This window comes from Microcebus murinus, chromosome 9, assembly GCF_040939455.1.
Source record: "Microcebus murinus isolate Inina chromosome 9, M.murinus_Inina_mat1.0, whole genome shotgun sequence".
NCBI lineage: Eukaryota > Metazoa > Chordata > Mammalia > Primates > Cheirogaleidae > Microcebus > Microcebus murinus.
Window position 1 is genome coordinate 55,034,090 of NC_134112.1, and position 13,545 is coordinate 55,047,634.

Below are 13,545 nucleotides of genomic sequence, written 5' to 3' on the forward strand. Positions count from 1 at the left end.
GGATGATCACATCTTTTGCTGCATTTCTTACAGGATTACTCTAGATAAAAATGGAATACGAAAGCATTTCACAAGTTGAAACAGCTTTCTAAAAACAGAGCAGCAGTGTTATTGAAAATGGTTTAAATTGAGAATAATTTCAGGAACTAACATTCCTGGCATGACACCCATCTCACAAACAATCCTATAGTTTACTATAGATAACAAGCACTGTCTTTACACACACACACACACACACACACACACACACACAGACACAAGTATTCCATTATATAGTTATCTATAAGAAATGCATATTTAGCAAAATTGCATGTCTAGGTTATCTGAATCTTTGGCTTATGTTATTTTTACCCAACTACAGGAACACTGTGGGTGGTTTATTATATAACAAAAATAGGAGCAGTTTGGCATTGGTAGAATATTTATAGCAAGTGGAACACTAGACTTGAAATACATGATCTTATTACTTCAACTTTATGAATAAGCTATTTATATATCAACTCAACTGAAATGGTCAGTTTGTTAGATCTTTTGATATTTTAATTTTTTCCCAGGTCCACAGGGCATAACTATGGCTCTTATTTGCTTGGGTTAAAAATAAGATTTTTTTTAAACAGTGGCATAGGCAGAGAATTGCCTTAGGACAGGGCTGCAAATGGTAAAGACTTCTCATTCTTCTGCCATCCCTCCTATAAATCCCTTGTTTGTAACAAGCCTTCTTCCTTTCCCTTTTCTCTGTGGTATAGCTCCCATTCCTCCTTTGTTTCTATGGTAATTGCTAGTGGAATATGTTGAGAGGTATGTAGGAGAAAGATGTCTGTTTTAGTATTCTCTTCATACAAATAGCAATAGGTTTGCACACATTATTCTCTTTTCCAGAGACTTATTCACATCAAATATGGGAAGAAAGGACAATTAGTCTTGGGTACAACCTATTATAACAATTCTTAGCTATCACTTTCGCTCTCTTGTTCCAACCAGGCAATTTCTCTCTTTAGCTTAGCATGTAAAACAATTCAATAGATGCTAATACCTATTCAGACTTGACACTTTGTACTCAACTGTTACACTTTACAATAGGTTAAATGGGTGTAATTGTATTTTTCTGAATTTGATCTTCCAATGCTGTAGTTCCCAAGCCCTGGGCCATGGACTGGTACCAGTCTGTGACCTATTAGGAACGAGGCCATACAGCATTAGGTGAGTGAAGCTGCATCTGTATTTACAGTCCCTGTCTCCCATAACCCCCAGATGACACTGTCTAGTTGCAGGAAAATAAGCTCCCGGCTTCTACTGAGTCTGCATTATAATTATTTCATTATTTCATTTCATATAATTATTTCATTATATATTACAATGTAATAATAATAGAAATAAGTGCATAATAAATGTAATGCACTTGAATCATCCCAAAACCATACCCCCTCACCCTGGTCCGTGGAAAAATTGTCTTCCAGGGAAACTGGTCCCGGGGGCCAAAAAGGTTGGGGACTGCTGCCGCAAAATGAAATGTACTGCTATCTTTTTCTTTTCCTTTTGAAAGTAGTTTTCTGAACTGTGCACTACTCTTTTGAAAGCCACGTTACAGACAAATCCAACCTCAAAAGGAATAATATTAATTGAATAGCAGTTTCTCTTCCTCTCCAACTTAATGAAAAGTTGAATATTAATATTTTATATGTTTGCCTTTAGAATTTGGGCTGTTTCTGTACAGTAAGGTGAAGTAGAAGGTATAAAAGATTATCTTAGTTATTCAATAAAATATTTGCCTAAATTTTTGGAGATATCTTAGTGAATGCTTCAAATTACACTGAATCTGTAGACAACATCAAGCAGTTGGAAATGTCATATTGCTAGTCAATTCTGTAATGAGTTATTGTAGGGACAAAGAAGGATTTCAAGATTTATATTTTTCTATGACATTTAATATACACTTAAAATTCCAAACCTTTAGAGATTTAATAATTCCTTTAAAATATTAAGTCCACATTTTGAAAATCTGCTTGTTGAAAAGTAGGTACTGTTTGCAGATGCATGAGGTCCAAGAGTTTATTTTTCTCTGATAAAGATTATGGGGAGAAGATATGCACTAGATAAAGACACTTGTGATCTTTTAAAAATAGTAGTACAATTGCATTTCAATTCAATACATTTTTCTATTCAATAAATTACTTGTGTCTCTACTGAATTCAAGGTTCTGTAATAGAAACTTTGAAGATGTAGTGATAAATGAGAATAAAACTGTATCCATCTAATCGTGGAAATGTAAAGAAAAGAAGCACAAAGTGTTCTTGAAGTTTAGTGGACAGAGAGAATATTCTTAGTTTGGCAGGTTGTAAAAAGTGATACTAGAATATTTGTGAAACTTACCCATTCAAAAGGAGGTGGGAGATTACTTCTAGATAGAGGTTATAGAGCAAAGGCAGAATGTAGAAAAGGACAGTCAACATGCATGGGAATGTCTGTGGTTGGTCGAAGTAAAAGGTCTTAGAAAATAAAAAGCTAGGGGGCTGAATTGCTTCTCTAAATTTTTCTCATCTGTCAAATGTGGACACTACTTTTTAAATAATATGTTGAACAAGAGAATGCATGTTAAATATTTTAGTGTGGAGATGGTACAAAATATCTCAATGCATTTAGCTATCAGCTATGTGTTAGAAAAATGCTGAGACACTGTTACCAAACAAAGGATTGGAGGAGGATTAAGATAAAGACATTGATGATATGAACATGGGGGACTAGGGAGATGATTTTCCAACAAGAAGGGACATAGTATTTGTAGTGTAAGGAGAGAAAAGATACTGAGTTCAATTTTCTACATATTTAAAAAGGAACGGTGGGACATCAAGATGGAATGATCCAGTGGTAGTTAGAGTAGCACTGGAGCTCAATTTTGGGGATTATATATGTAAAAGTGATAGTTGAAGTCATAAGATTTTGAAGGAATACAAATAAAAGTGAGAAAGGAGAGTGGCAGATAAAACCAAAGACATGTTGATAAATGGCTATATTTGGGTTTAGGAAAATGAAAAGGAGACAGATGATAATATAAAAGATAAAGAGACTAGGGACTAGGGTCATAGGGTTAGGGTGTAGGAAAGGAATAAGAAATAGTTCTGTTGCATACATACCTTGACTACATGCTCAATCTCTTGAGCTTCTCAGCATTTTCCTTGGTAAGTATCATTCATTCTTCTTACTCTTCTTAGTGTCATGCTCACGTCCTGTCTTTATAACATTGAATTTTCTGTTACCATTGGAGACTTGAAGCCAAGCCATATATTTCTAACAAGGAGAGTTAAGTGTTCTCTTGACATCACAAGTTTGAAAATCCAGTGTATTTTCTCATGGAAACAATATACCTATTAGTCAAGTTCTATTGTATCTATATAACCAGATATACATGGGTGCCATGAACTTTGTTGAGCTAGCCAGAGATGATAGCATTTATTTAATATTTATTTCTAAGAGAAAGGTTTTCAAACTATGAAACTTTCTGGGAACAGTCTGTTTTGTTTCATGGCGACTTCAGGAATTTGTTCTCTTAAAAAATATGTATGTAGTTTCAAATGATTTAAAGTAGGATGTTCTTAGGCAGCTTTCTTCATTTAGTCTCTACGGCATATTCTTTTATGAGGTTATTAGGCTAAAAATTCAAAAAATGAGAAAGATTTGAAATATGATAATAAAGTAGTTTCACATTTTCTTACAAATATTGTGATAGGATTTTTGATTCCTTAGAAAAAGGATTTTGAAAATAGGCATTGTTTAAGAATACAATAACATTTTAACAAATAGTTTATTAATAGTATTTCTTCTTATTTACAATGATTAGAGATCCTGAATTTGTCAGGACCATCAATTCACTTTTCCTTGTCCTCATTTCCCACCCGCTGGTGTCTGCCCCACATTTGTTTGGATGCCTTTTCCCCCTGACACTGCCCTCTCAAGCCTGGTATTGGTGAGAATTCACACAGCCACCCTGATTACTACTCATGGGAACTGATGGCTTCCGGTATGGTGCAAGCCCTTAAATACTCTCCAGCCATTCTTACTAAACTTCCAACTTTCTTTTCAACTATCTACCTTAATACCTACTGCTTACCTCTGAACAGATGACTTGTAGAAAATAGAGACCAATAAGTGAAACCGTCTCAACTTTTTGCTGTAGCAGTTCTAGTTATTTCCATTTACCTCAAATCTTGTACATTTTCCCCTCCAGTCTCCATAGGAGAAAGTATTCTCTTCTAGCCATGGATTTAGGTTTCTCCTTGGTTCTGCTTATTTCTTAATTCATCACTGTCTCCATCCTCTCCTGCTTGGGGTACAGGGGTGAGCAAGAAAAAGCCTAATGAATCTAGAGTCTTTTAAAATAAAAGACTGCAAGGGAGAAAAGATTTCTTTCCTTATCTATTTTATTGCAAGGTACATGGCTGAGACACAATAGCCTTCAGAAAATGAAGACCAAAAGACCTTGGGAAAACTATATATTTTAATGGACAGTATTGCAGAAGTGTGATTTAGAGGATAAATGGGTGTGATCTAATGGTTATAAAACTAGGGGGAATGTAGCAAGGCCTGTTTATTCAGATTCTTCTTGGTGTCCTGTGTGAGATTTCTTCTTGTTGGGGACAAGGCAGGACACCTGTCATTGAGGGTCCATACTCAGGGGAGAAGGGAGGGAGAAGATTAGAGAATGACTTTCCTAGGTTTCATGGCTTGCTTCAGGGGAGGACAGTTGGAGAAGGGCAGAGAGACCTTCCTGCTTTTGCTGTTTTTGTAAATGCTAAGGTGCCCTATTTTGGAGTAGCATTTCCTGCACCCTATTGCTGTCAATAAACTATATATTCTCTTCTGAATCTTTGATGTCTCCTTCTCTGCTTGCCTTCCTCCTTTCACATAGGAACGTGCTCATATTTGTTCTATTAGAAAACATAAAGGAGCACCAACTCCTCATTCTTGATTGCTTTCCAGTTTTCATAGTTTCTTTCATTCTCCTCATATATAAGGTAGATAATTTTCTCTCATCTTATTTGATAACTCTATAGTTCCTTCCTCTCTTTGGAAACTTTCCATAGGCTTTGTGATAACATTCTTAGATTCCTTTTTTGGCCACTACTCAGATCCCTCTGTCCATTCTTTAAATGCTATTTTCCAGAGTTCTAACTACTGTTTATTTCCTTCCTCCCTGTGTACACACACTTTTGGGAATCATTCATTGATTTCCCTATGTCTTTTATATGCATTATCACTACCAAATCTTTAAATTCTATGGAGACTTCTCTTCTGAGACCTCTAAACCCATGCACATTCAATTGCTTACTGTATACTTGAATCTCCCCCAAACACCTCTAATTGAATCAATAAAAACAAACCCATCAATGTCCCTCTAAACTGTTCTTTCTCTTGTACTTTCTATATAAAAATGTCCTGTCATTGTCTACCTGCAAAAACTCCCTGAATCATCTCAAAGTCTTTCCCCAGTCACTTTCTATCTGTGACAGTATATGAAGTCTTGTTCATAGTGCAGAATTTCTGTTGTTCTGGTTGCTTCTACTTAAGCTTCCCATCCTTTTCCTTCCCCCGCTTTTACCACCACTGAGTTAATTTGAGTCCTTCTAATTATCTCTTAACTAGACCTTCTCTTTTCATTTTCAGTTCTCTTTCTAAGCCACTATCCACTTGGTATTAGGGAAGTTGTTATAATGTATCATGTTCTTGCATACTTACTTGATCGTATCACTCTTTGACTTCACATTTCCTAATATATCTCCATTATTTTGAGAATACAATCTAAATGCTTCAGAATGGTATTTAAGACCCTTGTTTTAGTTCATCTATCTGGCTGAATTTCTTCCCTACCATTTCTGCCCTCATTCCATACAATTTGCTGAACCAAGCTTGGACTCCAGCCACTCTCACTTCTTAGAGTTGCTGAATATGCCATGTTTTATATTCCCTCTACCTTCATTGTTACTGCCTTCTTTTCTCAATTTTGTCAAGTTCCACTTGTCTTTCAAATGCTACTTCAAGTAGCTACTGTTGCAGCAAGCCCCCTCTATCAACCTCCCTGCATCCATCACTACTTAGTAAGCATTAAGTGACTCTCTCCTAATTCCTGAAACATATTCCACCATATTCTTATTATTCTCCTCTTCCTGCCAGACCTAGCTATATTAGTTTCTTATTAAATAAAAGTCTACATCCTCTGTAATTTCCCCCAAATTTTATAGTACCTTCAAGATAAATTTAATAAAATAGTGCTTAGAGATTATACATATTTGTTTGATAATTTCCCAAGGAAGATAAAGATTCATAAAGAGTTTTGTACATATGAGTGTTTTCCCTTGTGTAAATTTTTTACTTTCATGGTGAATGGGATATTTCATTATTTCCTATTTATTAAAGCTCTTTATTCCAGGTTGAAAGACAGTGAATATGTATTTTAGGAAAACCAGGTAACATTTCATATTTATAAAAAATAATCTTTCTATAAAGTGTTCTTGACAGGTTGTCAGTAGGACAGGGAAGACTGGATGAGTCTTGAATTGCTTTTTAGACAAAACAAGTTCACCTCAATGAACGTTAGTAGTAACAGTGCACTCAAGTGTCAAGTTAGAATACATGTTTTGGGTCAGTTTAGCATAAATCCAGAATTCAGACATGATTTATCTTCATTTCTTTAAATATATATTCTTTGTCTCTCAGTTTCCCAGCTAAGGGGATGTATAAAACTTATTTGTCAATGTTGAGAATTACACCTGAGAAGAGATGATTCATTTTCCCTGGATTCTAGGACTTGTTCAGAAACTGCTTAGAGAAATGAGATAATGTGATGTGAATTGAAAATGGTATCAGTGGTCTACTCTTACTTGTGCCCTGCTGTAATTTTTTGTTTTTGATGTATAAATGGGTCACAATTATCCTTATCTAATAGTAATACTAAGAATATTAATATTTATAATATTTTTCAAATATATATACCAATTTATAAGTAGCAACAATTATAGTATTAGAATAACATTGTGCGCATGATTCTGTACTATGTGCATGATTCTGTGCATGTTCATTTTACTGTTTCTATAAATTTTTCTTATACCTTATTCCCATTTATTCATTTTTTATCTTTTGATATTCATTTACCTTTTCTCTCCTATTTATATAGAGCATGGTTCAATAAATATTCTTATTTTCATTTGTACTAAAGTATCTCTAGTTTTAATGTGTTTTATTTACTAACTGGTTTGTTTCATAGGTAAATCAAGCCTCTATATTTTCCTCTAAGGGATTTCATCCTTTTTTATGACTGACTTTCAGTTTTTTTCTTCCTTTTTAGCTTATCAGCTCATTGTTCTTTTATATATTCTCTTATACCTTGTTTAAATCTCTTTTCTAAGTTATGCTTTTATTTAACCTTTATTTTTTATATTTAAATTTATCTGAAAAAAAGTTGATGACCTTGATGTACTATTGGAATTCTCTCAGCAAGAAAAGACAATTAAATCGCCAGGATTCAAATTATATATGTGTATGTAAACAGAAATTCAAATTCACATGTAAATCATCTATCCTTGTGACTAGCGTGCTGGTGTTTTCTTGTATTTGCCTGGGCAGAAAAGAATGTACACTTTAGGTCTATAGCACGAGGATGAATAAGTGAATTCTGTGAAGGCATTGCAAATTCAATTATATTGATGTGAATGGGGAAAACTGTGTGGTACTATTGGGTAATGTCTTTAATGCCAAGAAAAAGTAAGATAGGACGGGATTTAGGTTTTTCTAAAATATCCTTATATCCATACCTCATATTTTAAGATGTCCATCTTAAAATTGATAAAAAATACAATTGATTGTATTAATTTAAAGTATATATCTGAAAAGGATTTGAATTTAAATCCTTCAGTTATAATTTTAATGATCAAATCCATTGTTTTGAAATTTAAGCTTTGATCCAGTAATTCCAAATCTGGGTCTAGCTAAGGAAATAAAGTAGTTTTGAGCTTTGTACACTGACCTATTTGTTGTCTTGTAATTTGTAGCAGTTAAAAGCTGATGATATCTTAGCTATTTTCATGGAATTTTAATAAAAAACAAGCAAACATATACCCTCATATTTGGTAAGACATTAATGTTATTTTTTTTCTTTTTAATTTGGAGGTATTTCAGCATCCTAAAAGCTTGTGCACTTAGGGTTCAATGCTTTTGCAATTTCAAGGTGGGGTGGGAGGCTCAATATAGTATGAGCTAGGAGGCAGAAGAAAAATGTAAAGGCAATTTAATGAATTATCTGTAGCATGGATATGGATATGAAATATCAGAATGTGACCTTTATTTGCTAGAGTTCTGATAAAATACAATTTTTTTCTGATTTCTGCAGTATCAAGTCATGGGTGGATAAGATGCAAGAAGACCTTGTCACGCTAGCAAAAACAGCAAGTGGAGTCAATCAGCTTGTTGATGTGAGTAAAATGCACCAAAGAAACTTGTTAATATTTTCTTTAATTGATTGCAGTTCTATCTTCTAGGAAACTGAATTTCTGTTACAAATGGGATATGATGCCCATCTTCATGTGGATCAACTAGTGAAATTCTGAGAGACTCTTGGTACTCTAAGTTATTGTGAATGAGAAATGCTATCCCTAACAATTAATGAATTTACAGTTTATATACTTTACAGTTTATATACAGCTCTCACTTAGATGAGTCCATATTGTGTATACTGCCCCCAGGTTCAAATTAGGTGTCATGTACTTATTACCACAGTGTTTACATTCTTCAAAATGTATTTTAGAATCTCTAATGTAGTGGTGACTGCAAGTCCTGTGATGGGTTCTTTTGAGTATTTGCAGTGAGAACACATCTTCATTTTTTAAGGGTAGACTTTACTTTTAAAATTTTTTGAAAAGTATTTACAGCCATGTCTAGAGACTAGAGTGAGCCATTGAGATTGGTAATAAAGGTTTTGGTGCAAGAAAAGGAGATACTATAAAAGATGAATTTTAGAGACCGAAAAAATGGTGGAGTAAAGGTAAACCCCCGGATTCCTGCTCCCAGAGAAGGAGACATAGATCTTGGTCTCCTACATGTGAGTGGATCTCCCCCCTACAAGGACAGCATCGAGAATCTGCAGAGGTTTGGCAGGAGACTCTCAAAAAAGGAAAAAACAAGGTGATTGGGGATAAGATCTTGCTCTCTGGAGAGTGCAAAATGAATGATAGGGCGAGTGGGAGGGTGCTGGCCCGCCGGGCCAGGGGGTGAAGTGGGATCAGACCCACAGGAGAACTCCTTGCTTCCCCATTGACCTCCACACCCACCTAGCCAGGGACCTGTCTGAAATTGGTGTGAAATCTCGGTAGGAGAAGAGGGTGCTGGAGAGTGCCATCATTAGTGGAAACTCCCTGGAGCCCCTTGCTAGGACGGCTCCAAGGTGGAAGGAAACCGAAATGAGCTGATAGGGGAGACAGTTAGATGTCTTGCCTCTGGTAACAAGTGGGGCCAGCCCTACAGAGCTGTTCACTAAGTTGGGGACTCTAAGCTAGAATTGCCTTGGGCGAATAAGGCTGCACAGGGTGGGTCAGTAAGAGCGAGGGCTATGGCTGAACAGGCGTTTGGGAAAGCGGCATAGAGGAGGCAATGGGGCATCCTGATGAACCAGACCCCCAAACCAACACCTGCCACCTCCTAAACAGTTGACCTCAGTGCTGGTGCCCTGCGAGTGGGTAAGCGGTCACCATTGAGGGGGCCCACAGCCCAACCACGATGGTGCGATATGGTGTGGTGGGCAAATCCCCTACCCCAGCCTAGAGACTCTTGTGACAAATTCTGCCCCTACACAATCTGTGATCGGCTCACCAGGCATGGCTCGATCAACGAACTACTGAGAAGACTAACGCCAAAGGGAGCTACAACCACTGGGGTGCTGGAGTGCAGGGCAGACTGGGGAGCTACTTCCTCCCCCAGCCCGTACCTTTCCTGATAAAAGTGGTAGTCTCCACCCCTGGAGGTGGGGTGAGACAAGAAAAGCCACTCTCCCCCTGATCTAGGGAGAACCTGCTGGGCCTGTGTGTACTTCGTAAGCCAGCAGTATAAAATACTTTGCTTCCCAGAACAGTTTAAGTCACCCAGTTGATCAAAACGCTGGGGCTGGATTTCCTCCCATGGTCAATGGCCAACAGTCAGGGCTGCAGTGACGGAACAAATCCCCTCCCCCCCCCCCGCAAGTGGCCACAATAGGCTCCACAAGTAACCCATCTCATCAGGGGTACCTTCCAAGTGTGGTGGAAGAGCTTCCCCCAGTAGCTGATCAAGAAACTACAGAAGAGAGGACACCTGGGCACCATCAGCTGATCCAGATGGGGAGCGCTAAGCGCAAGAATTCTGGAACTTTGAAATATCAAACCGAAAACACTCCCCATAAGAGATACACCAGCTCTCAAGAAATGGAGACTGAACAACCCAAAACACTAAAATGACAAAAGAAGAATTCCAAAATTAGATTGTATGAAAGCTCAATGATATGCAAGAAAAAATGGATAACCAACATAAAGAAACCACAAAGAAAATTTAGGACTTGGAACAAAAAACTCACTAAGGAAATTGAGATCTTAAAGAAAAATCAATTAGATCTCCTGGAAATGAAGAATTTATTTAGGGAAATACAAAACACAGTGGAAAGCCTCAAAAATAGGGTGGACCAAACAGAAGAAAGAATCTCAGAGATTGAAGATAACACTTTTCAATTAAATAAATCAGTCAAGAGATAGAGCAGAGAAACAAGAGAAAAGAGCAAAGCCTACAAGAGATATGGGATTATGTGAAGAAACCTAATGTGCGGGTCATAGGGTTACCAGAAGGGGAAGAAGAAAACACTCAAGGGTTGGACAAGCTAATTGAAGGTATAATAGAGGAAAATTTCCCAAGCCTTGCTAAAAATCTCCAGTTACAAGTTGAAAAAGCTCAAAGGACACCTGGGAGATTCAGTGCAAACAGGAAGACATCACAACATGCAGTCATCAGACTGACCAAAATATCAACTAAAGGGACTTTCCTATGAACTGAAAGACAAAAGAAGCAAGTTACATACAAAGGAAAACCGATCAGGATAATGCCAGATTTCTCAACTGAAACATTACAAGTAAGGAGAGACTGGAGCCCCATTCTCACTCTTTTGAAACAAAATAATGCCCAGCCTAGAATCTTGTACCCTGCAAAACTAAGCTTTATATATGAAGGAGAAATTAGGACATTCTCAGATAAGCAAAGTCTGAGGGAATTCACCAAGACAAAGACCAGCCCTATAAGAAGTACTCAAAACAGTATTACACACAGAACAGTATAATAAAAACACACGAACATAAAAACACCCAAAACCTAAAAGATTAAAGGGCAGATATTGCAATGGCTCAAGAGAGAAATCAAAGCAACAGCGTCCAACCCAACATAATGAACAGTAATCTGCCTCACCTATCAGTTCTCTCAATAAATGTGATTGGCTTAAACTCCCCACTCAAGAGACATAGACTGGCTGAATGGATAAGAAAATACAGACTAAGTATCTGCTGTCTTCAGGAAACACATCTAACCTGCAAGGATGCATATAGACTAAAAGTAAAAGGATGGAGGTCAGTATTCCAAGCAAGTGGAAGCCAAAAGAAGGCTGGTGTGGCAGTTCTAATTTCAGATGATTTAGTTCTTAAAACAACAAAAGTAGTGAAAGACAAAGAGAGTCATTATATAATGGTGAAGGGCACAGCTCAACAAGAAGAGATGACAATTTTAAATATATATGCATCCAACTTAGGTGCACCCAGATTCATAAAGCAAACCTTACTGGATTTAAGCAAATTGATTAATAGCAACTCCATAATAACCAGAGATTTCAGCACCCCACTGACTGCACAGTACTGAGAGGAAAGTGTATTTCCATAAATGCCTATAACCAAAAGTCAAAAAGATCACAAATAGACAATTTAATGAATCGACTAAAAGAGCTGGAAAAAGAAGAACAGACCAATCACAAACCCAGCAGAAGAAGCGAAATTAACAAGATCAAATCAGAACTTAATGAAATTGACAACAGGGAAGCTATACAGAAGATTAATAAAGTAAAAAGTTGGTTCTTTGAAAAAATAAAATTGACATGCCTTTAGCTAGGCTAATGAAAAGCAGAAAAAAGAAATCTCTAATAAGCTCCATCAGGAACAAAAAAGGAGATATCACAACTGATCCCAAGGAGATACAAGATATAATTTACAAATACTACAAAAACCTTTATGGACACAAACTGGAAAATGTGGAGGAAATGGTCAAATTTCTAGAAACACACAGCTTCCCTAGGCTCAACCAGAAAGAAATAGAGTTCATGAACAGACCAATATCAATTACTGAAATTGAAACATCAAAAAAATCTTCCTAAAAAGAAAAGTCCCAGCTCAGATGGATTCACACTGGAATTTTATCACACTTACAAAGAGGAACTGGTGCCTATCCTGCAGAAATTATTGGTGCCTATTCCTGCAGAATAATTCCACAACATTGAGAAGAATGGAAACCTCTCCAACACCTTTTATGAAGAGAACATAACTCTGATACCAAAACCAGGAAAGGATGAAACAAAAAAAGAAAACTACAGACCAATATTCCTTATGAATATAAATGCAAAAATTTTCAACAAAATCCTAGCTAACGAAATTCAGACGCTTATCAAAAAAAATAATCCATCATGACCAAGTGGGTTTCATCCCAGGGATGCAAGCATGGTTCAACATACCTAAATATATAAATGTAATTCACCACATAAATAGAAACAAAACCAAAGACCCCATGATTCTGTCAATAGATGCAGAAAAAGCTTTTGACAAAATTCAACATCCTTTCATGATACGAACACTTAATAAAATAGGCATATACGGGACATACCTAAAAATGATACAAGCCATATACCATAGACCCATAGTCAACATCATACTGATTGGGAATAATTGAAAGCATTCCCACTTAGAACTAGAACCAGACAAGGCTGCCCACTATCTCCACTTCTATTCAACATAGCACTGGAAGTCCTGGCTATAGCAGTCGAACATGAAAGTCGAATTAAAGGTATTCGAATTGGGGCAGAAGATATCAAACTTTCACTGTTTGCTGATATATGATATTATATTTAGAAAACTCCAAGGATTCATCCAAGAAACTCCTGGAATTGATAAATGAATTTAATAAAGTCTCAGGATACAAAATCAATACCCAGAAATCAGAGGCATTCATATATGTCAACAACAATCAAATTGAGAACCAATCAAAGACTCAATACCCTTCACTATAGCAACAAAGAAAATAAAGTACCTAGGAATATACTTAACCAAAGAGGTAAAAGACCTCAACAGAGAGAACTATGAAAGACTGAGGAAGGAAATAGCAGAGGATGTAAACAGATGGAAATCCATACCATGCTCGTGGATCGGCAGACTCAACATCATTAAAATGTCTATACTACCCAAAGTGATCTACAGATTCAATGCAATACCTATTAAAATTCCAACATCATTC

General features: G+C 36.5%; 1 protein-coding gene across 7 annotated transcripts in view; it reads left to right on the forward strand.

Moving 5' to 3' along the window:
• Positions 1-13,545, forward strand: part of CACNA2D1 (calcium voltage-gated channel auxiliary subunit alpha2delta 1) — a 476,872-nt gene that overhangs the window by 78,936 nt on the left and 384,391 nt on the right. For all 7 annotated transcript variants that reach the window (XM_076006476.1, XM_020289801.2, XM_076006475.1 and 4 more), the window contains exon 2: positions 8,378-8,459. In XM_076006476.1, the coding sequence (XP_075862591.1) occupies positions 8,378-8,459 (82 nt within the window). The remainder of the gene's footprint in view (positions 1-8,377; positions 8,460-13,545) is intronic.